We start from the raw sequence: 25,649 nt of genomic DNA on the forward strand, positions 1-25,649 counted from the left end.
AGTGGCACTTAACTTCACTTTGTGTAGTTGTCTTAGACTTACTCCACTGCTCTGTCAAGCCTACAGCCTTCAGTAAACTGCCGACACTCATTGAGGAATAAGCTAATTTATGTCAACGTTAAATGTCACCATTTTCTTTTTTCCAAGAACTTTGTTGCCCTATCACTTTGTTGCAAATGGTCAAAATGGGTTGAACTAAGCTTCCAATCGAAGAGAAGAGCTGTGCCCTCACCCTATTTGAACAAGGCATGTCTGCGATATGCATAGCCGCAGACCTGAAAGTCACTAGGATGGCAATTTACAACCTCAAGAAAGCTGCTGCATATAGCACTCCCTGCACTGCACCACTCAGAAAACCTGACTCTGGGGCCCCAAAGAAGATGTTTGTTCACACCAACATGATTATGAAGAGAGAAGTACTAGCAAATCCTTCCATAACTGCTATAGCCATCAAGAAAGAGCACCCTGAACTCCTGAAGAAGGTCTCTGTATGGACTATTCCATACCGCCTGCAGAAGGACCTCAAAATACCTAGTTGTCATGCCGCCAAGAAGCCCTAATTAACTGTAGCAATGAAGAAGAAAACTACGTACTTAATTTCTGTAATAAACACAAGCGCTGGACCTATGAGCAGTGGCAGAAAGTGGTGTTTAGTGATGAAAGCATCTTCAGGTTGGTCAGGGGTGGCTCAACATTGTCTGTCATCCCAGTAATGTCTTATGACCCCCGGTACACACTGAAAACAGGGAAGCACCTTGGCAGTGTTGTGGTTTGGGGTGCTTTTAGTGGAGATAAGGGGACTGGTAGACTGTTCTTTCTTCCTAAGAATGTAACAATGAATGGCAGTAATTATATTGAAGTTTTGAAGTACTATCACATGTTGGTGATGTGGAGTAATGAGTGTGACCTTTTTATGCATAATGGTGCCTCTGCCTACAGGTCAAAAGATCTGAAAAAGTTCTTTGTGGACAACAATATTAATGTTTTGGAGTAGCCAGGCAATTCTCCAGACTTGAATCTGATCAAGAATGTCTGGAATAAAATGAAATAGAAAAAAACTGACCGACCAACATCCAGGACCTGAATAAGGCACTGCGGAAGCTTTGGATCACCATGGATGCCGCCGCCTCCTCCAACCTCGCAAATTTGATGCCCAGGCGACTTCAGAATATACAATAAAAATGAAACTAAAACACATGTAAGTTACACGTAAATGAAAGTAATACAATTTTTTTTTTTATCCAAAATTTCTTAATGTATAGATTTTTTTTGTGGGGCACTGTAGTGTTGGTCATGAGGTTGTTGTCGGTCATGGACGTGAGACTATTGTCGATTGTGTCTCATCTTGGTAGTGCTTCTTTGTCCCTGCGTAATGGAAGAGACCATCTTTCTCCTGTGACCAAGAAGCCTAGGCATTCTTCTTGTTCTCCTGGGAGGTCCTACATTCGTCTTTTGCCTTCCAGTGTCAAGGGTCGTGACTCTTCTTGGCAAAAGAGTGCGACCTTCTTCTCACAGACGGTCACACATGCTTCATTCGACATCACACGACCGTGTACATGATTCGTCTCACAACTGTGCATTTGATTCGTTGCATGGCAGTGTGTGCAGTTCTCCCTTGTCAAAGATGGATTCAAGATCTTTTTCCATCATTTGCGCACATAGTCCTTTGGTTGGAAGAGATGACGTCCGGCCTCTGAGGACAAGGTCTCCAGGAAAGAATGAGAATCTTTCTCAGCCCTTCATGTCGTCAAAATCTGATGCTGGATCCAGAGGAGGGGAGAGTCAGGAGTTTCTTCTTTCTCGGAGGTTATTGATCTCATTCATGAGTTCAGTAATCTTTTGGGTAAGATGCAGACTCCGTCTTCTATAACCCCTATGGGCATAGAAGCCTTGCTTGGCCTGAGGAGGGATGCGAAAACTTTGTTTGAGCCGTCGTGTTCAGGGCATGCCTTTGAATAGGTCATTCAAGCTTCTTCCATCCTTCGTTAACTTTTCAGGAAGCTTCTGACTTGGAGTCTACTGCTTCTTCTGCCTTTCAAACTGTGTTCTGGCTGGACTTGTGGTGGTTGGCGGTGGCCAGGATAACATTGTGTCATTCTCCGGTGGCAAGGTCCTCTCGCGAGAAGCTGATCCCTCAAGGCCGTCTCCACATTCATTCTTTGCAGTGGAGACTGAGTGTGTTTTGGTCCCCAGCAAGAGATTCCCCTCAGCTACAAATACCTCTGTCGACTGAGGTAAGATGCAACCTTTGGTGGTGCTGGGATGACCAAATCTTTAGAGTGAGAGTTCCTCTTCTTTCACCCTCTCCGGATCTGTTCCTAAGAGTTCCTCTTCTTTCACCCTCTCCGGATCTGTTCCTAGCCTCTGGAGTACTGTGGAGTGCAGAGAACAAGGTGCTTCACATCAGTGCGTTGGAGTTGAAAGTGGCTTTCCTGGGTCCACAGGAGTTTCGAGAAAGGGTAGAGGGGTACTTTGTTGTTCAGATGTTGGACAACACCACGGAGGTGGTGTATGTGAACAAACAAGGGGTGCTGGTGTCTCACCAGCTCCATTCATTGACATTCGAGGTTACACCAGTGGGCGATCGACAAATCGGTGGAACTCATGGCCAGGTACATTTTGGGCAGGAGGAATGTGGTGGCAGACAAACTTTAGTGCTGAGTGGTCTTTACATCAGGACATAGCGGACAGTCTTTTTCTCCTGTGGGAAAGACCCATGTTAGACTTCTTCACCACGCACTTCAACAGGAAGCTAGAGGTCTACTGCTTGGTGGTCCAGGATCCTCTTGCTGTGGCAGAGGACACCCTACAGCAGCCTTGGGTGTATGCCTTCCCCCCATTATGCCTGATCTGTCAGGTCCTGAACAGAGTAATGAGTTCCAGGAATCTCAGGAAGACCCAGGCAGAGTAGTTCCTGGACATTCTGTCTCTTCTGTCAGCAGTTCAGAGAGAAATTCTCCCTTGGCACAACATACTCTGCAAACTGCATGTAAGGAGAGGTATCACCAGTTGGTAGGGTCCCTGTCACTTCTTGGCTGGAGACTGTCAATTATCTCTTGTGAGCGAGAGACATTTCTCGCAAAGCAGGAGGTCAGATGTCTGACTACCTCGGAGGTCTTCATCAGCTGGCACGTGGGCCGTCTTCTATGATTGGTGTCATCGACGGGGTTTCTCTCCACTTGGAACTTTTGTTCAGCGGATAGCAGATTTTCTTTCTTCCTCAGGAATAAGAAAAGCCTTTCCGTCTCTGCTATCAAAGGCCACAGGGCCGCCTTGGGATTGGCTCTACATCTAAAAGGCATGGACATCACTTCATCCTAGGAAATCTCTTATGTTTTTCAGTAATTTTGAGCAATCCTGTTCACCTAGAGAACTCAAACCTCCCACGTGGGATCTTACTCTGGTTCTAAGTAGTGTTACTCGGGCTCCATTTGAACCTCTGTCAATCGTCAGAGGGAACTGACTTTCAAGACAGTTTTCCTATTGGCCTTGGCTTCCTCAAAGAGAGTTGGAGAGCTTCATGGCCTAAGTTGTGACGTCAAGCACACCAGGAGTTGGAGGTCGGTGGCCTTTAAATTTGTCCCGGAATTCGTGGCTAAGACTCGAAATTCGTTGATTCATGATGACAGATTTGCTTCGTTTTAAGTTCCTTCCCTGAATGAGTTTGTTGACAACCACCCTTATTAGTTATTGCTATGTCCCATCAGAGCATTGCATTGATATCTGAAGAAGACTCATCACCCGAGGCCTAGGTGTTGTAGACTTTTTGTGAGCACAGGCTAAGCCAAGAAAGAAGTGTCCAAGAATAACATTAAATTATGGCTTCATGGGGGGATTAGACAGGCATATTCCTCACGTTCAAGTTATCACAGATACTGTGCATGCAAGAGCACATGACATCAGAGGAATGGGTTCTTCTCTGGCTTTTAAGAAGAACTTGTCTGTTCACAGGATTCTGAATGCTGGTTCTTGGCTTTGGAAGACCACTTTCACTTCCTTTTACCAGAAGGACATTGCCCACAGGTCCTTGGACACTTTTTCCTTGAGTCCAGTGGCTGCACAACAAGTTGTGTAGCTTATCCAGTGTCCCGTAGCAGGACGGTTTGTATCTTACCTAAGATTGTGTGGAAGAGAGAATGAGCGATGTGACTGGCCTCCTCCTTTCCCTTTTTCTGTTCTTAAATTTTTACAGATGGGTTAAAGAATAAACACGTCATTGAGCGATGTGACTGGCCTCCTCCTTTCCCTTTTTCTGTTCTTAAATTTTTACAGATGGGTTAAAGAATAAACACGTCATACGCTGGAACTGGTCTGATACAGGTGAGTGCTGTGGCCATACTGTGTTGCATTCATTTTGTTTGCATTCCATACCATATACAAGCATGTACTCCTCTCTCCAGCAAGGGGAGGGAGGAGTGGTGACAAACTCTTTGTGGCCTACATGGTTTGTTTCTTGAAAAGATGGAGTTCTTCTTATCTTCCATGAATGCAATGAATCTGGACATGATTCATTGTTTTAATCCCAGTGGGCTGAGTTTTTAGATATACATATATCTATTCTCTGAGGGGCTTGGACCCCTTATTTAGAACTCTCACTTCTGGGAAGGGTGGTGAGGTGTGCTGAACTTCCAGTCAGTTCAGGATTCTCATACCTCCCTCCAAGTATGAGTCTGTCCCATTGTTAAGACTGAAGATTTGTTCTGCATGTGAACAAATAGCAAATTTTTTAAATAAATTTTTTTAATAGCTAACAAACCTGAGGTCTTAACCATTATTGCCCACCTCTAGCCACCCCTCTGCTAATCCTGGGGTGGAAGAGAGACTAAATGCATCAGGGGGTTCATGCGTGGTCGATGACCACTCTCCACCTTGTTTACGCCTGATGCCACAGATTCCTAGCATTACAATCTTTGATTGTTTTAACAGTTTCCAGTTGGCACAAGAAAATTTATCATATTGTTAAGACCTCAGGTTTGTTAGCTATGAAAAATACAAATTGATTAAAAAAAATCTCTCATATTTGGCTAACCAGTGCTTCAGTTAGACGAGCTGGAAGTGAATGCTAATTGCCAATATGAGTAAGGAGATGAGAGGATCCACATTGCTCTATGCACAAGATGAAAAATATGCATTCATGCATCCAGTACGCCCACACATTTATGAGACTAATCCAAATATATTTTACCCCTATTAAATACAGTTTATAGAATCTGAAGAATCATTTGTTATCATTAAATTTATTTTGTTGAGGAAATCACTGTTATCAAGTTTGGGTATTTTTTCTTCCTGTAGTACAATCTTAATTCTCTTGAGTCCCTAGTGGATATCATTGTATATAGCATAATATTTAAGGTAAGTGTCAGAAAGTATTGTAAATTCTGTAATGTAATATTGTTTGCAAGAGCCATGCAAATGCTGGTAATTTTTTTTCAAATTCATTACCCAAATTCACTTGCTAATTGTTTTTTGCAAATTCAATACCTAAATAAAAGTTAGAGTAATTTTTAATGTATTTTGAATAAGAGAAAACATGGGCCTGATAGATTTCACATATGAAACATAAACGATATAGGGCATCATTACCGTTGGTCCTAAACTTGTGTAGAATTCTTCTATGCAAATTTTAGAATATTCTAGAAAAGAATTCATAGGAAAATTCCCACAATTTAGACAATTTAATGTGCCACCTAATGAACAAAATCAGCACAAATGAAGAGGGAGCCTTGTGTCATTCTTTTCCATTCCTCTAGGTAATATGTACAGTATGTATTACTTTTCATGTAGTGTCCTTAACTAACTAAGATCCTGGTATCTGTGTGAAAATTCATACCAAACAGTAAATTGGTAAGAAAAAGTTCTTCACAGCCCAAGAAATCCTATAACGGATCAGGTAAATTTTAAATCTCTTAAGTCAAGGCTTGATAATTAGTGTGATAACTAATGTAGTGGCAAAGTCCAAAAATAAGGTAAGATTAAATTAATGAGTTTGGTAAAGCAAAGGAAAGAAAAGATTTTGGGCATCACATAAACCCTGATCCCACAATGGTAAAAATGGCCTCTTCAAGAACTGTGTTTGATGAACAGTCCTTTAAGACTGCTGGCTCTGTTAGGAGCTGTAACCCCAAGAGCTTAAAAATTACAGGAGAATCAATTTCCGTTGTTGTGGAAGCAACGTCATTGTTCTCAAATGATTTTAAGTGCCTCATTGTTCTCAAATGACTTGGATTGGCTCTTTGAGAGTAAATTTTCAGTTGTGATGAAACATGGCTGTTCTGGAAGAATATGCTCAACCATATGTACATCCATATAGTACTCAAGTCCAAAACAGGCTTTGAGATAGATACTATGGTACTGTATGTTCACATGATCAGCAGGCTTCATGTAGGCAATACACACTTTGCAGACCTTCAAAAATAACAGAAATTGCATAACAGTCCTCTTGACAACACAGTAAGAGGGCTTGGGTGTAGGCTAGTTGTTTTAGGGGTGTTTTAACAAATATTTCATTGCTGAGATAAAGAAATATACCTTGAATAGATGTTTTCAAGTAACAGTGCTCCCTGCAATTCCCAGTCCATCAAAACCAAAGACAAGAATGTGCAAGTAATCTTCCTTATTCCCAACATTGGTTCACTGTACTTGTAGCACATAAGGGGAACAAGTCTGAGGTACTGTATTGGCTATGTATGAAATTTCATTGTTACAAATCTTGTCTTGCTCATCAGTGAAGGTGAATTGATAATTATTGAGTGAGAAAAGTTGCATTTACTACATGTTAAAAGGGAACCCCTTTTACAGGGTTAACATATACTAACTTCACCCGTTCCTAATTTTATACAGCTCTAATCCCGAAAGATGTTTGTGCCCAGTTGGAGGATACAGAATAACTCCAGGGCATTATGCAGTGGATTTTATGTATAAAATAGGAAATTATTTGTATGCACATGTTAACAATACCATTGTCTTATGTTACCATTATCGTACATAGTCAAGTAGGAAACTTCAGTTGCGATACTGAAGTTCAATTAATAGCATCACCGAAGTCCAGTTTTTATAGTCTGTGATTGTACTGTCTGATCTGGGAGCTTCAAGATACTCGTAGGCAAAGGAATCTTCACAAGAAAAGCAAAGCCAGATTGCTGGGTAGGGGAATTTTTTGCAAATGAGGACATGAAGGCAAGTGTGTACTTAGGAGCAGCAGAGGCAGAAACCGTCACATAAATTGGAGTAGTCACGTACAGAAAGTTTCTGCTGTCACATAAATTGGAGTAGTCATATACAGAAAGTAGAAATGTCAGGCACGCAACAGATGTAACTGAAGCAAACGGGTAGTTACGCAAGGCAAAGAGATAGCAGGCAGTATTGCCAAAGCAGAGGATTGTGACCCTGCAAGAAACTTTTCCACAGACTAAATAAACTACAGCAAAAACTTGTCCTTAGCAAAGAAAGGGACATTAGCTCAATGAAGCATCTCCTACAAAGGGGAAGGATTGGATGAAATTACAGGAGGAGGTGGGAGAAGAGTAGTGAGAACAAAGGTGGACATGGAAGAAGCATACAGGGAGACTGCAAGATCTCTCTCAGCGATAATGGGAAAATCATCAGGAGAGGGAGTCGTACATGGCGTAAACTTTTTCTGCAAGAAAAGAGGGACATGAGACTGAAGACTTCTATAATTCAGAATGCTCTTGACAGGAGGCAGTGACAGCATCATAAACAAAGAAGTCTCTTCATATGAGACTTGAGACTTTACATCCAGGCGACAGCATAACAAGGAAGTCGGGAGAACCGCAACCGTCCTTCCTAGATGTTCAACATTCATATGCTTCCTCTGTAACTTTTGATCCATAGTCTAGTCACACACTGGACAAGTTTGCTAAAGGAAATATTGTTGGCCTCATACACGAAGGACATTGCAAGTGTGCTTCCTTGTCTAAAAACAACGCAGATTAAGTGCATGACTTGGTACTTGTGCTAGCACTAGTACACTGTGGCATGATTAAGGTAAAATTATTCCAAAAATAACATGCTGTTATTAATAGCAGTAATGGAAGACTAGAGTAAGAGTCATTGTGCAAAAGAGAAAATGACAAAAAATTTTACTGAATAAACGAACAAGACCTGGTAAAGACTGAGGAAAGGGACAAAATTTATATTACAAGGGTCCCATGTTAAACTAAGGCAAGAATTAAGAAAGTTTACCAAAAATTTTATACTAAATTTAAAGGTATCACATACGTTAACAGTAACACAGTAGTGATTGGCACCAAACAAAAGTGTGATAAAAACAAATGAATGGGACATTAATAAATATTAATAGGAAACAACAGCTGTAATCCTTGAACCTACTTGGCAGAAGTCGCATGGAAGAATGACGTTCTGTACTCTGGGGCCAGTGGACCATAAGCTGGACATGTTCAGTGAGACTTTCCTTCTTGTAATATCTTTCATACTCATGTGACTGGGAACCACTTACACAAAATGAGGCTAATTTATGAATAGTAATGGGTTTGTAAAGAAAATTTTATTATGAAAAAATTAACAGTAATTCCTTGGCTCCAAACTCTGTTTATTTTGCTAAAAGCAAAGTAGAAGTGACTACATAAGGACACAAGATCATATTTTTAGTCTGCAGATTTAGTAGGTGAAAAGTTTATTTCTGATGACAGCAGTTAGTGGATGCTCATTGTCAAGTCTTTTGATAGGGTTCCCTATCACCACCCAGTAACCATATTTGTCTGAGACAAAGCAGTCGGAACCAAACCATAATTTATCACATATGTTTTAATCATTTTAAAGCTACATTCAGTTTGTTTTAAGATTATGATTTTAGTTAAGATTATGACAATTTTCAAAATGTACATAATCATGTATGCTATCTGTTTTATAGCTGAAATTCACAAAATTGAAGTTATGCCAACGGAAAACCAGGGTAGATGGCCTGCATCTGAAGCACCAGCTCCAACAAGTGGAGGAATTCAGTCTTACGCTTCACAAACTTCTGTAGAGGAAGCATATGTACCACCTACACTCCGAGAGCAAGGAGCTGCTAGGTAAGTCATAATAGTAATTATTTTGTGTAGACCATTGTTGTTTGGGTTTACTTTTATATGAAGGATATTCTGCTCTTACTTTCTCTCTACTTATGGGAACAGAGGAGCAGGATTCTCCAAAATTGAGTAGGAAAATATCTTTTCATACATTCAACTTACCTGTCAGATATATAACATAGCTATCGACTCCGTCGTTCCCGACAGAATTTCAAATTTCGGCGGCACTCGCTACAGGTAGGTCAGGTGATATACCGCCCTGCTGGTGGCAGGACTAGGAACTATTCCCGTTTTCTAATCAGATTCTCTCTGTCGCCAGCGGTATCAACATTGTTGCTACTTCCTCCTGACTAGAATTCGTTTTTCGCAAAGCTTTTGATCATCTCTCGCTGATATTGGTGACGTACTTGGATCGTTGTTTGGCATCGCTATCGTGGACTGTTTTTTGGACTTGGTTTTTGGAATTCGTGAAATGTCTGACTCGAGTGTTAGTTTCAGAGTGTGTGTGAATGAGGGCTGTAAGGTGAGGATTCCGAAAGCTTCGGTAGATCCTCATACTACTTGTAGTGGGTAGAATGGTTGAATGCTCGATTGAGAATACGTGTAACGAGTGTGAGAAATTGAGTGCACAAGAGTGGAAGATCTACTTCTTACTTGAAGAAGTTAGAGAAAGATAGAGAGAGGAAAGCGGCTTATAAAACCCGCAGAATGTCTACTTCTCATGATTTACTATCTAGTTCTGTAACTTCTTCCTCTGATAATCATGCTCATTCTGTTTCAGCCCAGAGCCCGTTCACAAATTACTAATCCCTCTAGTTCTGCTTCGGAAATAGCGGAACTTAGAGCTTCCCTTCAGAAAATGCAGGAAAAAGTCGCAGCATTGGAAGGTAAGGAAGGTGAATGTGGTTTCGCTATGATATTAGTGTCCCCAGTGTAGTGGAGGGGGCGTCTGGTCGTCTCTGCGACGCTCCCAGGCCTAGACCTCTTCCAAGCTCCCTGGCCCGGAGGAGAGGAAGTCGAAAGCCGTACGGGGGTTGTGGAGAATCCCCAACGATCAGGCGTCCCTTCGGCAGAATCGATCGTATCACATACTGCCAAGGACCGCTATAGGAAAAGCGTCCTTCGAGAGTGCTTTTCGTCGTCTAGTTCGCCTTCTCCGAGAAGAGGATGGAAGGAGTCGAAACTTTCCCGTCCTTTGAAGAGGAGTATGATGGAGCATGAGCTCAATTCTAGTCCCGAGCGCTTCTCTGAAGAAGGAGCACCTTCGGTAATAAGAAGCGAGAATAACATTCAGACTCGGGGTCTGGAATGGGATCCTAAAGCGCCTTCCAGATCTCCCTCGCCTGATTCGAAACAGATTCCTCAACAAGGAAAATATTGATGAATATGCAAGAGCAATTAGCTTCGTTAGTAGGAACTCTATATAAGGAGCCTACGCGTAAGAAGGATGATAGGCTTCCTATTAAAAGATCCAAATATCGATCTCCTGTCGGGCGCAACGCACCCTTCAGAGGAGTTGTCGCACAAGCGGCCATCTCTGGGGGGAGCAATGCGGTAGACAGGAGAGAAGTAAGAAAGGAAGTTACTCCTGTCAAGAGTATGGCGCCTACCAGGAGCCAGGCTCCGAGTAGGAGCAAAGAGCCACAGTATGCAGTACAACATGCAAGACCTTCAACCAAGCGTCAAGAATTAGCAGAAGAGGAAGATCCTGTTAGGAGTAGAGCGCTTGTGAGACGGAAAGCGCCTACCGGAATCGAGACTCCTACCAAACCATCAGACGCATTCTAAGGATCAGGAGTATTTGGAGCGACGTACTCCTACCAGGCGCCAGGAGTCTTCGACCTCGATACTCCTCCCAGGCGCCAGGAGTATTCTGAACTTAATACTCCTCCCAGGCGCCAGGAGTATTCCGAAGCTTATACTCCTCCCAGGCGCCAGGAGTATTCGGAACTTAATAACTCCTCCCAGGCGCCAGGAGTATTCTGAACAAGATGCGCCTACTAGAAGCCAGGAGTATTCGAGGCTCTCTGCGCCTGCCAAGCGCCAGGAGTATTCCAAACACGTTACTCCTACCAGGCGAGATACTCCTGCTGTACACAGGCGCATTCCTCGTATGAAGAGCCTGACATTCGAAAGAGAGTAAGGGAAGAATCAGAAAGAAAGAAGGAGCCTTCTCCCTTCCGAGCCTATGAACCAGAAGATGCCTCGGAGGATGAAATGAAGGAAGGATCTTCTAATTATAAAGTTCTTTCGTCCCTTCTATTGGAGGAATATGGAGACTCGTTAACGCCAGCCGCTCCTCCTTCTCCACGCTCTCTTCTCGAGCACGAAAACTCACAAGTCTTCCTCGTTCCTAAAAATGAAGCCTGCTATATCTATGAGGACGCTTCAATCTCTTGACTCCTGGTTCAAGAAGAAGAAGGAGTTAGGGAGGACGGTCTTTTGTATGCCTCCCGCTAAAACTTACAGGGAGGAGAGGCATTTGGTAGCGAAACGGGAGAGAAGATGGGATTGGTCTCTGTCCGTTTCAGCTGAGTCAGACTTCTCGAGTTTAGTGGATTCATCGAGAAGACACGCCTTGAATGCAGCGAAGGTAACATGGGGGCTTTCGGAGACGGACCACCTCCTCAAGGGACTTTTTCACACTTTAGAAGTTTTTAACTTCTTAGATTGGTCCCTTGGGTTCTGGCCAAGAAATCTCAGGAAAAGGAACAACTGGACCCAGAAACCCTTAATAGCATCCTCACCTGCATTGATAAGGCTGTTCAGGATGGATCGGCTGAGGTATGCTCCCTCTTTGGCGCAGGAGTTTTAAAGAAGAGGGCGGTTCACAGTGCTTTCCTCTCGAAGGCCGACTCTCCTTCGCAGAGAGCCGCCTTATGTTTGCGCCTCTATCAGAACACCTTTTTCCCTCGCAGTTGGTGAAGGATATTGCGCATTCTCTGACTGAAAAGGCCACCCAGGATCTCCTTAGACAATCCTCAAGGAAGAATAGGCCTGTGGCCAGTGAGGAAAAGAAAGTGACTCGTCCAGCTCAGCAGCAGCCCTTTCGAGGAGGTCTTCCAACTAGATCTATCGCCAGAAGGAAGTCAACCGAAAAGAGGGGCAGGTCCTTCCTTCCGTCCCTTTAAGAAAGGAAAGTGAGAGTTCTGTCCTCCAGACACCCGTAGGAGCCAGGTTACATTTATTTGCGAAAGCCTGGGAAGACATAGGAGCGAATCCGTGGACGATGTCTATCATCAAGAAGGGTTATCGCATCCCATTCAAGGACATTCCTCCCTTGACAACATCACCGAGGGGAATTGTCCGCCAGATACAAGGACCCTGTTCTGAGGGATACTCTTCGTCAGATGGTGGAACAGATGTGGGACAAAAGAGCAATAGCTAGTGCTGGATTGGGCAGCTCCCCGGGGTTTTACAATCGCTTGTTTCTTGTAGCAAAAGCCGCGGGGGGTGGAGACCGGTACTGGACGTAAGTGCGCTGAACAAATTCGTGGAAAAAACACAGAAGTTCAGCATGGAAACGTCTGCTTCAGTCCTTGCAGCTCTGCGGCAAGGGGATTGGATGGCGTCCCTAGACCTTCAGGACGCATATTTCCACATCCCGATCCACCATTCGTCGAGAGGGAAGTACCTTCGATTTATGTTCGAAGGAAGAAATCTATCAGTTCAGGGCCCTGTGTTTCGGCCTTTCCACGGCTCCTCAAGTCTTCACGGACGTGATGAAAAATGTAGCAAGACACTTACATTTGATAGGGATAAAACGTCTCCCTGTACCTGGACGACTGGCTCATCAGAGCCAGGTCTCGAAAGCAGTGTTTGGAGGACCTGTCAACAACACTGGAATTGACAAAATCATTGGGATTGATCGTGAACCTCGAGAAGTCTCAGATGATCCCCAGCCAGAACGTGGTTTATCTGGGGATTCAGATGGATTCTCGGGGTTTTCGAGTTTTTCCATCTCAAGAGAGAATAAAGAAAGGCTGTGCCACAGTATCGAACTTTCTAGGGAAAGAGCGCACTTCAGCGAGGGAATGGCTGAGCCTTCTGGGAACCCTTTCCTCGCTCGAACAGTTCTTTCTCCTAGGAAGATTACATCTTCGACCGCTTCAGTTCTTCCTGAGAAGAAGTTGGAGTTGGAAGACAGGACAGCTCTCGGACACGTTTCCAATCTCGGAGGAAATAAAAAATCATGTTTGAAGTGGTGGTTGATTCCATTAAAGGAAAACAAAAAGGAGTGTCCCTGCAAGTACGGAACCCAAGCCTGACATTATTCTCAGACGCCTCGGAGTCGGGCTGGGGTGCAACATTGGGGATCCAAAGAAGTGTCCTTACCTTACCTTACCTTACAGACCTTACAGTTCGTTCGGGTTGCCCCAGGTCCCTCAGTGTGAGGCGCCTCTAATGTCTACCAGAGAGTTGCTAGTACATCTTCCGGTATATTTTGCATCTTCCAATCTTGGATGGTCTGGGATGCAGTTTAGATATTTGTCGAGCTTATTCTTAAACACATCTACGCTCACTCCTGATATATTCCTCAGATGAGCTGGCAACGCATTGAATAGACGCTGCATTATCGATGCTGGTGCGTAGTGGATTAATGTTCTGTGTGCTTTCCTTATTTTTCCTGGTATAGTTTTGGGCACTATTAATCTACCTCTGCTTGCTCTTTCTGATATTTTTAGTTCCATGATATTTTCTGTTATTCCTTCTATCTGTTTCCATGCCTGAATTATCATGTAGCGTTCTCTTCTCCTTTCTAGACTATATAATTTTAAGAATTGTAGTCTTTCCCAGTAGTCTAGGTCCTTAACTTCTTCTATTCTAGCTGTAAAGGACCTTTGTACACTTCTCTATTTGTTTTGGCACCTTTTATAGTGTGGGTCCTAATCATATTGCAATATTCAAGTGGACTACGAACATATGTTTTATAAAGCATAATCATTTGTTCAGCTTTCTTGTTTTGAAGTGCCGTAACAACATTCCCATTTTTGCTTTACATTTTGCCAACAGAATGGCTATTGATCATTGCATAACAGGTTCCTATTCATCATCACACCAAGGTCTTTAACTGCTTCCTTATTTGTGGATTGTCTCATTATTAGGTCCCCTGTATGCATATAGCTTTCATTCTCTTTCTCCATAATTTATTGATTCAAATTTATCAGAGTTAAATACCATCCTATTTACCTCTGCCCAATCATATACTTTGTTAAGGTCTCTTTGTAGAGCGTTCCTATCTTCATCACAAGTAATTTCTCTACTTATTCTTGTGTCATCAGCGAAACTACTCACTACCGATCCTTAACATTACTGTCTATGTCTTCAATCATAATAACAAACAATATTGCAGCTAGCACCGTACCTTGTGGCACACCGGATATTACCTTGGTTTCATCCGATTTCTCATTGTTTGCAATAACTATCTGTTTTCTGTTGTGTAAAAATTCTTTTAACCATCTTCCTACTTTATCTACGATATTGTGTTTTCTAATTTTCTTTGCTAATATATTATGGTCTACTTTGTCAAAAGCTTTTGCAAAGTCTAGATAACCACATCTGTTTCATTTCCGCTTTTCATATTTTTGAATATGTTCTCACGGTGGACTAACAGTTGGGTTTGTGTACTTTTTCCGGGTACGAAAACCGTGTTGTCCTTTATTAAACAAATTATTTTTTATTAAATGTTTCATAATATTTTTCTTCATTACCCTTTCATACACTTTCATAATATGTGATGTTAGACTCACAGGCCTATAATTACTTGCCTCTAGTCTTGATCCACTTTTGAAAGTAGGGGTGATATATGCTAATTGTGCTCATCATAAATCTTGCCTGTATCTACACTTTGTCTTAATAATATTGCAAGTGGCTTTGCGATAGAATGAACTACTTTCTTTAACAAAATAGCAGGGACTCCATCCGGCCCTGCAGAGCAGCTCCATTTTTAATTTCATTAATTGCCTGCACAATATCAGCTTCATTAATTTCTATGTCAGCTAAATATTCACTATTTTCGTCCCTTACTTCTATATCATTATCTTCATTATCTATTCTAGGGGTGAATTCTCTCTTATATCGTTCTGCCAGTTATGTTGCAAAATTTCCTTTTTTCATTCGTTTAATCTCCCTTCAATTCGGGCAGAGGGCCTATTTCTATTCTTCTTTTATTCATCTTCTTCGCATATGAGTATAATAGTTGGGGTTTTGCTTGATATTTAATAGGGTTTTTTCTTCCAAGTCCCGTTTTTCATTTTCTTTGATTGTATAATCTTTTGTTCTGCATTTTTCTATCTTACTTTTTAGTTCTATAACTTTCCATGCATCTTTTCTTTTGCAAGACCTTTTTTCCACTTTCTGATTTTCTGGAACAAGATCCTTCTGTCTCTTGGTATGCATGAATGATGTTTACTTTTCTTCTTCGGTATATATTTATCCACTATTTTCTCCAAATATTTTTATATAATATCTCCGTATTTACCCTTATGTCATCACTTACGAAAATGTTATCCCAATCTTTGTTTAATTCTTCATTAATTTCTGACCATTTTATATTTTTACTGTAGAAGTTGTATTTTCCATATCCTTCCCACTTTTTCATTTCTTGCTTATCTCTATTTTCACTTGCTTTGGAATGAACTGTTAATTCTATGACATTATGATCTGAAATACTCGCATTATAAACTATTATTTCTTTAACATAATTCATCTCGTTCACAAATACTAGGTCTAAAGTATTTTCCTTTCTGTTGGCAGGTGATTTATTTGTTGAATGTTGTATTCTAGTAGCATATCTAATAGCTTTTCAAATTGCCTCTTATCTTCTGCACTACTATTACTCTCTTTTTTATATGTATAAGTACAACCACAGTCTCCTATTCGTTTCTTTCCATTCTACGAAAGGAAAAGTTGAAGTCACCAGATAGGAGAATAGTCCCCCCCCCCCCCCCCCCCCCCCCCCCCCACCCCCCCCGTCCTTGTGATTTCCTACATATATCATCCAATTTTTTTTTTCAATTATTAAGTCAAACTCTTTAGTATTAGGAGGTCTATATATTACTATGTTCATCAATTTTTCAGATTCAAATTCTACCGCATTAGTTCACATTCTGAGTTACTATATTTCTCATATATTTTTTCCTTGTTTTTTGTCTTTCCCATATATTGCGGTTCCCCCTTGATTCCTATTTTTTCTATCTGATCTATAAGTTTGGAACCCTTTTATTTGATCATCATTCCCAGTCCTCTTGGGAATACCAGTTTTCACTTATATTCATTATATCTATTTTCTTTTCATTTTGGTTAGTTTTCTTCTAAGTACTCTATTTTCTTTTTGAGTTACTCGTAACTAAACCCTGCGCATTCATCACTATGATGGTTTGCGTGTTTTCTCCTTCATTTAATATTGGTAGTAATAAGGATTTTCCCATGTCTCTTTCCTGTTTCTGGTATGTTGTTCTTTTTTTCATTTCCAGAAATTCTGACATTAAAAAATCCAACTTTTCCATAATATTTGATCTTCCTTCATCATAATTATTCATTTTGTGTCTGAATCTGCAATTTCTCCGTTTCTGCAATATCCTCTTGCATAATAAATACAGTTATTATCTCTTGAGTAGAATTTCGGAGCTGATGCTTTGAAATTTTTTGCTGACACCTCTGCATATCTCATTGGTGGTTTGCTTTTCTCTTTTACCTGATATTCTTGATTTCTCTCTTTATTTGTTTCTTTCTTATTTTGGATTTTATTACTTGGTTGGTTATTTATTTGATTATGATTCATGGCTACAGGGTGCATATATTTGCATTTTTTGTCGAACTTACATCCTTTTCCTTCTTTTAGGTTTTTACATATTTTTGGATGCAGATCTCTGCAATCATCCCCATAGCCATCTAAGTATGCACATTTACCATATATTTCATAGTTTTTGACATACCTTAGGATGTTTGTAGTAACATCTTTCTCCAAATCTGCAATTCCCTCTTTTCAAAAGGTTGCAGATTTTGTCTTGTCTATTTTTTCCTCTTTCCCGTCATTGTGTAGATCTGGGTAGAGCCTCTTCGGGATTTGCTTTTCTGTTGTCATATCGTAATTTATTTCTTCGTAGGTATGCTGGTTTTATTGCCTCATATGTAGTATCAATGAGTATCTCTGCATCCATACTTTTATCTTGTCTTTGTTTTCCTTATTTTTTTTTCTGTCATTTCATTTTTGTTTACTTCTCTTCCGTTTTCCTCTTCTCTTTTTCTTCTTCTTCCTTCCTCTTCTTCTTCATCCTCAACTATTTGTACATTCAATCTTGATTTAATAACATTGTCTATCCATGATAGACATGTTGAACAAAAAATTCTGTATCTTTTCTCAAATCTTGCATTACCTCAGCACTGTGGATGGGTCGGAATGTTTGCATGCAGCACATTTTCTGATTAGGTTTTGTGGATTGACTATGCTATACCAAACCTTACACAGTTTGCATGCTTTTGGCATTCTTTTTCCTAATGCATCAATTAGGATATTCACAAGATTCACCTTATTCATTTTCTGTCGGAAATATGTTGGTTTATGTATATTTTTCTTTATGAGTCTCCTTGACCACTTGGATTTTATTTGGAACTTCTTCAATTATTTTCAAGATGTTTTCATTAGATTTGTTCCAGTTTGAAGGATTATATCCTTCTAATATATCTATGAATGCTTTTGTATCTTTTTGGTTAGGACTGTTGCTGATTTCATAGATGAGAAATGCCAGTTCCCTTCCTGCTACCTCATCGTATTGCGAATCTGCCAAGCAAGCTAAATTACGCCACCTTTTCCCGCAGTTGGAACTTGCTGCCATCTTGTTCTGATTTCAGTATTACACTTGTTAAACTAACTTAGAAGACGCTTTATCCTACTATTTTCACACTAATCTTATCACCGATAGTTCACGAACACTTCTAGATATTTCTCAAATTCTAGTCGTATGTTAAACTTGTGATATCTGTTGATTAATCTGACTTCACGCGGGTACGTCTCACCAAGCAAGGCACCTGGTCGGCGGAACAGTGTCATGGCACATAAATTGCAAGGGCTTTTAGCAATTCACCTGGCGCTAAAGAGCTTCGAAACACATAGTCAGAGGCAAAGTCGTACAGATAAATTCAGACAATACGACAGCTCTGGCTTATGTCAAGAAACAAGGAGGGACGCACTCTTTTGCTCTGTACGAGCTGGCAAGAGATCTATTGATTTGGGCGAACCAAAGGAAGGTAGTTCTTCTAACAAGGTTTGTCCAAGGGGAGAGGAATGTGAGAGCGGACAGATTGAGCAGGAGGTTCCAGGTCCTTCCCACAGAATGGACACTCCACTCAGAAGTCTGTCAGAGCCTTTGGCTCCTTTGGGGGGAAGCCTCAAATAGATCTTTTCGCCACATTCCTCTCCAAGAGGATAGAAACATTTTGTGCCCTGGTGGAAGATCCCCGGGCTTATGCAACAGACGCCTTTCTCCTGGACTGGTCAGGGATAGACGTTTACGCTTTTCCCCCGTTCAAGATACTGGGGGAAGTAGTCAGAAAATTCGTGGCATCCGAAGGAACCAAAATGACTCTGATTGCTCGTATTGGCCAGCTCAAATTTGGTTCACAGAGGTGATGGAATGGACGGTGGACTTCCCCAGATCTCTTCCAAAAAACAGAATAGATCTGCTCAAACAACCCCACTTCGAGAGGTACATCAAAATCTACCGCTCTTGCTCTGACTGCCTTTCGACTATCGAAAGACTTGTCAGAGCGAGAGGGTTTTCTCGCCAGGCAGCAAGCGCAATTGCTAGAGCCCGCAGATCATCTACTAGGCGAGTGTACCAATCGAAGTGGGAAGTTTTCAGAAACTGGTGCAGGTCGAAGAAGCTGTCCTCTTCCAGTACCTCTGTGACCGAAATTGCGGATTTCCTTCTGTTTCTTTAGAAGAAAAGGTCGCACCTCTCGTACCGACTATTAAGGGGTACAGGAGTATGCTTTCAGCAGTCTTTAGAAACAGGGGATTAGATCTAACGAATGATAAGGATTTGCACGACCTCATTCGTTCCTTCGAAACATCAAATCACTTGAACCTAAGGTTCCAAGCTGGAACTTAGATGTGGTTCTTAAATTTCTATCATCAGAAGAATTCGAACCACTACACACTGCATTTTTCGTAACGTCACTAGAAAGTGTTTGTTTCTGATGTCTCTTGCAACGGCAAAAAGAGTCAGTGAGTTGCACGCCCTTGAATCTAGAGTTGGCTTCAAAGGAGACTCGGCAATTTGTTCATTTCAGTCCCTCTTTCTGGCCAAAAACGAAAACCCTTCGAATCCCTGGCCCAGGAACTTCGAAGTAGAAAGGGCTTTCTAGTTTGGTGGGCAGAGAGGCGGAAAGATCCCTTTGCCCAGTTAGAGCTTTGAAATTTTATCTGGACAGGAAGAAGCAGTTGGGGTTGCGCAAAAAGGTCTTTGGTGCTCAGTAAAAGACCCCAAGAGAGCAATGTCCAAGAACGCCTTAGCCTTCTTTGTTAGAAGTGTTATTACGGAAGCTCATAAGAATTGTCCAGATGATTCTTTTAATCTTTTAAGAGTGAGAGCCCACGAAGTTAGGGCAATCGCAACCTCTGTGGCGTTCCAAAGAAATATGTCACTCAAAAACATTTTGGACGCAACTTATTGGAGATGCAAAACTCCGTGTTTGCATCCCATTATTTAAAAGACGTTACGAGTTACGCTATGATAAATGTTTTTCTTTAGGTCCGTTTGTGTCAGCACAGACGGTTCTGGGTAAAGGAGAAAGCACCAATCCTTAAATTGTGTACGTAACCCTCTTGTCGGATGTGTTCTCGTGTTTTCGGTGCATGGGAGTGTCAGTTGTCGCACAAGCGGCCTTCACTTCGCTTCATTTGAAAATCGAGTGACATCTGACTATTAGAGGGGTACAAAATTTTTATTTTTGTATGTATGAGTTTCGAGTTTGTGGTTGTTTTGCTAAGAGTTTGGGGGATAACTCTAGGCAATCTTAGAACTAACACGGGTTAGGATCGGGTGATGCGGGATTGGTTGTGTGCTCCTTAAATAAATGAGTGTTGTCATATAAAGCGGATGTTGCTCCCCATTGACAAACGCCAGTTAGGTTCTGTCGAGTAAGTGGAAGAGACCCCATCGACAGATCCACAAGAACTCTTGGCCACAGATCACTATCTCGCTAAGGCTCTTGAGATGAAGCAGACTCCTGGGCAGTAGCCACGAAGTCTTCCATCTAAGAAGGTAGGAACTAAGGTTTATTTATACCTACAACATATGTTGTTTACCTGTCTAGTCAGTTAGTTAGCTGTCTCTTGCCCTCCACCAAAGGGTGTCAATCAGCTATGTATATATCTGACAGGTAAGTTGAATGTAATGAAAATGACATTGTTATGATACAATAAAAGTTTCATACATACTTACCTGGCAGATATATACAATTGAAGACCCACCCAGCCTCCCCGCAGGAGACAGGTGGAAGAGAGAATCTGATTAGAAAACGGGAATAGTTCCTAGTCCTGCCACCCAGAGCAGGGCGGTAGATCACCTGACCTACCTGTAGCGAGTGCCGCGAAATTTGAAATTCTGTCGGGAACGACGGAGTCGATAGCTATGTATATATCTGCCAGGTAAGTATGTATGAAACTTTATTGTATCATAACAATGTCATTTTCATGCAAACAAGAAAAAAATTAACATTAAAACTGCAAAGAGTTTGAAGGCTAATCATACAATTCCTCAGGGACATTAAAACAGCTTAGAAAGATTTGATGGTTTTTGATGTTCCTAATCTTTTGTCTAGATGAAATCTTAGAAAATAACCTTTATAAATAACTGTAGGACTATTTTTATTAAACAGAAAATGGCAATTTTTTTTCAATATGCAAGAACAATTATCAAAAGAATTTTTAAGCACCAGAACACTTGTTGAGGTACACAGTCAGTGAACATTGTTTGTCCTTCTTGTAGTGATGTGTGGTTGATGCCCTAATATTGTTCAGATGATAATTTTTATTTAGGATGAATCTTACCTACTGTTAAATTTGGCTTATATCTCCATGCCTGTTAGATGAGTCGGCATTCAAATAAAAAAATCAAATGGCCGCCTGGATGACTGTCTAGTTCACCTGTTCTCCACCAGGTGTGTTTCAAATGTTTTAGCTCTCCTCAGAATTCTCCTTGCTGCTATTGTACTTAGGTGATTGTTGGTATTCTGTGAAGTTTGGTGGTTTTGCACCTGTTTATGGTATTGTAATTTAATTTTTCTAGGATGTCTTCCACCGGAAGGAAAACCAATAACATCAGGCTATGTAGGAATGATTTTTGTTTAAGCAGGATGTTTGAATTTGAAGTAGACCAACATTCGGTTTGTACTGGCTGCAGGGGTAGTGTGTGATCTTGAAACTAAAGTGAGGAATGTAGGGGTTGTGTATTTTTCATAGCTAACAAACCTGAGGTCTTAACAATAGGATAATCTTGCACCAACTGGAAACTGGTTAAAAACAGTCAAATTGTAAAGCAAGGAATCTGTGGCATAGAACCCCGTGGGGCATCAGTTTCTTTGACCACCTTGCTTTGTTTGCCCGTGATTTCTTTATTTCAGTGTGTTTTGTGGGTACCTTATACCCACTTGTTGATTATCATGGAGTCCTCCAGTTTTTCTAGGCCTCGTCAATGCATGTGCCCGGGCATTCAGGGATTTCCGTGCTCCAGGTTTTTAGCTGCTACCACTACAGACCCCCCACACTGCATGCAGTATGTGGCGGTCTAATTTTTGTACCATTACTAATCCTTGCCTAGAATGTCGTTCCTGGCCTGTGTCGTAGTGGAAGGCATTCTTCAAGAAGAAGGGTCTGTTTATAGAATTTTAAGCGCTGGTTCTTGGCTACGTCAATTCACGTTCACTTCTTTTACCTAAAAGGCGTTGCCCACAGGTCGTTGGACACTTTTTCCTTGGGTCAAGTGGTGGCTACATAACAAGTTGTGTAACTCACCCAGTGCCCCTGGCAGGACAGTTTGTATCTTACCTAAGTTGATTGTGTGGAAGAGAGAATGAGTAAGTTGGCTGGCCTCTTTCTTTCTCCTTTTTTCCTTTCCTTTTTTCCTTTCTTCTTTGTACAGGCGGGTCGAAGAATAGAAACGTCATATGCTGGAACTGCTCTGATACAGGTGAGTACGGTGGTCACACTGCTGGTGGTTTTGTATTGTTACTACATATACAATATACAAATCTACGATTCAGTAGCTAGTGCTCCTCTCTCTAGCAAGGGGAGTGAGGAGTGGTGACAAACCCCTGTGGCTTGCATAGTTTGTTGTTTGAACAAGCAGATTTTTCTTTATGTTCCTGGAATAAAATGAATCTGGTCATATGTCATTGTGTTTCAACCCAAATGGCTTGAGTGTTTAGATATCTGATTGTCTATTCTCTCATGGGCTTGGACCCCCTTCTTTAGAACTCATTCTTCTAGAAAGGGTGGTCAGGTGGGTTAAACTCCCAGCTGGTTTAGGGTTTTTGTACCTCCCTCCAATTATGAGTCTATCCTATTGTTAAGACTGAAGGTTTGTTCCACCGTATGAACAAATTACAAATTTTTAATCAATTTGTATTTTTCATAGCTAACAAACCTGAGGTCTTAACATTTACTGCCCATCTCTAACCACCCCTCTCTCTTTTCCGGGGGTGGGAGAAAGACCGATGCGTCACGGGGTTCTATGTCTGGTTGGTGACCAGATAGTAGTATTGGAAAGAAGGGAAGCTGATAGATTGCAAAGCAATTAGTTAGGTCAGGTCTTAGACCTGTCAGTTCTTCCATACATAGTGTTCCTTCATCTGAAGCAATCCCTACTCATTCAAGGTATTTTGGTTGTGCTAGTACATATTGAGACTTCCTTTGTAGCTCCACCTTCTGCTCCCCATTCGAGAAGTTATAACGTGTCGTTAACCTTAGTTTTAAGTTCTCATACAAGGACTGAATTCGTTACAGAGAATGTTCCTAATTCCTCCATAGTGTGCGCTCTTTTTTTCGTTCCCATGTTAGAGGTAAGGTGTTGGTCCCTCGCCTGTTCATAGACCTTGCCTGGGACTGCCCTGCAATAGAGGGACTTTGTGAGAGTCAACTTTTCTATGCTCTCCAATACCTACTTCCTTTTCATGGTCTGAATCTTATTTAACGCGTTCGCCTAAGGACCGTTTTGGTAAACATTAATCTTCACCACGTATGCGCAATCTGCTGTCATCAGCACCGAGTTTGAGGTTGTTCACACACACACATAGGATTAGTAACATAGGTACTATATTGACAGTTTTATTACGATAAAGTGTCTTAGCAAGTTTTACATATTCTGAAGTTCCATCAACACAATCGAAGGTTTAACCAATCTCTCGTTTTTTGCTCACTCTAAATTCTTGTCTGCTTGCCTATTCCTTTTTCTCCATCAAGTGCATAATTCTTGTCTGCTTGCCTATTCCTTTTGTTCCATCAAAATGCACTTGTTTGTTCTTTGCATTCTCCATCGAAATGCACTTGTTCATTCTTTGCATGCTTTTCTTTGGCTATCAGCAAATCTCTTCTGACTCGATTAATGTTTCTCTTTCCAAATTTACAGTGTTTACAATGTCTTTGGTTGTTTCCAAGCTAGATATTATTCAAGCTTCATAGCTTTCTAACAACGTGTCGTATGGGAATGGTTTCAAGTAAGTTGATTTTCTTTCTGTTGAGGTGGAAGAGTTGTTGTAATTCCTCTACCCCACGCCTCCCAACCTTTTCCATTTTCTTTTGCGCCTCGTGTGTGGGAATTTGATAGATTATGGTTAGTGGACTGTAAATTTAATAGATGGCTGTAAATTTAATAGATAGGGGTTACACAGTTTCTATACTCGGAAGAATCGAGTGCACTAAGTTCGGATAACACAAAACACTTTGCAGCCTAGCCTATACAGTAGGGCCTCGTTAATCACGGGGGATAGGGCCCAGAACCCCCCGTGATAAGTAAATACCCGTGTTATCCTGGTACCCCCCCTGAAAATTGATTTAAACTGCCTACTTTATTAATTAACCCACCCAAGACCACTATTTCAGTGTTTATAACTGCCTACTTTAGTTCAAGCACCAAATATTTCTTCAACTATCACCTTAAACTAAATTCAAGACAGTTTCAAAGTTATTCTTTCCTATCTTCAATTTCCCCTTCATCAGATCAGCAAACAAAAGTATAATTACCTAACAATTCCTTGTTATTTTCATGATTTGGCTGCTGCACCAAACTAAAAGTGCATAGTATATCTATTTCGTGAATGAACATATTTATTATAAAAAAAACATGATTTACTGTAATGATTACAGCACCCAACTATAATATTAATGTGTAAACAGCAAAATACAGCAATAAAAATCTAGTTTTGTCTTTTGTTTACGTTTAGAATCAGCTGATGGACGTATATTACCGAAAGAATCATTTTGGAAAACAATTTAGTTCCTAAAAGAAACTAATTTATTAATGGAATTATTATTATTAACTTTGTACATAATAGTTTATGATATTATTATGATACAGTAATTCATATTACAAGAGAGAGAGAGAGAGAGAGAGAGAGAGAGATAGAGAGAGAGAGAGAGAGAGAGAGAGAGGAGAGAGAGGAGATGAGAGAGAGCAGCTTGTGACGAGAGTAACTTGAATAGCTTGAGAGAGCAGCTTAGGACTAGAGTAACTTGAATAGCTTGAGAGAACAGCTTGGGACGAGAGTACTGCTGACTATCATGACTTTTTTTAACACAACTTATGTGGTCTATGACAATGTACTTCAATATTCGGGAAGAGTAATTTTTACTCACTATATTTTAAGTAAATGCTTTCTAATTTTATGATATTCTTTTATTACTGATGAATTATTTTAATTACAAAGTTTTAGCCGAATTGTTGATTCCTAGAACAACTTTTGTATGTCTAAAATAACAAATATTTTAACTATTTGTAAGATGATTTTACTAATTGTAGCTTTATATTTTATGAATACCCAATGTAAATATTGGAAATAAAGAATTATTATTATTATTATTATTATTATTATTATCGAGAATAACAATGAAATTTTTATTTTAAATATTTTATGATAAGAAATAAAACATGGATAGTGATAAGATATTCTCTTGTATACTGTTGTAATATGTGATAATCATTGAGTCAACTATAAAAGTTGTATTGAAGCACAGTTTCGTAAATCACAGAAAGAATAAAAATATGGCAACACATATTTTTATTATTTCAGGGACCACAGTATTATAGTTTTTTTCTAGCGACAGAGAGAGAGAGAGAGAGAGCGATAAAGAGAGAGATAGAGAGAGAGAGAGAGGAGAGAGAGATTTTGCTTTTTTTTTCTGAGAGAGAGAGAGAGAGAGAGAGAGAGAGAGATTTTGCTATTTACATCATAGTATTTGAAAATTTGTAAATGAGTTTATCCTAAAAATGCATTTAGTCATGAAAAGAAGAAGAAAACAGTAATTAGTGAATCTTGCTCTATGATAAAATTCGTGATTTCGTTAATTTTCTGGAATATACGTAGCATTTGGGCTTCACA

General features: G+C 40.6%; 1 protein-coding gene across 1 annotated transcript in view; it reads left to right on the forward strand.

The window, feature by feature from the left end:
- LOC135221010 (Golgi-specific brefeldin A-resistance guanine nucleotide exchange factor 1-like) overlaps positions 1–25,649 on the forward strand; it is a 142,035-nt gene that overhangs the window by 85,117 nt on the left and 31,269 nt on the right. The window contains exon 13 of the mRNA XM_064258729.1: positions 8,891–9,053. Coding sequence (XP_064114799.1) covers positions 8,891–9,053 — 163 coding nt within the window. The remainder of the gene's footprint in view (positions 1–8,890; positions 9,054–25,649) is intronic.

Source organism: Macrobrachium nipponense, chromosome 2 (genome assembly GCF_015104395.2).
Source record: "Macrobrachium nipponense isolate FS-2020 chromosome 2, ASM1510439v2, whole genome shotgun sequence".
In the NCBI taxonomy this organism is placed as follows: domain Eukaryota; kingdom Metazoa; phylum Arthropoda; class Malacostraca; order Decapoda; family Palaemonidae; genus Macrobrachium; species Macrobrachium nipponense.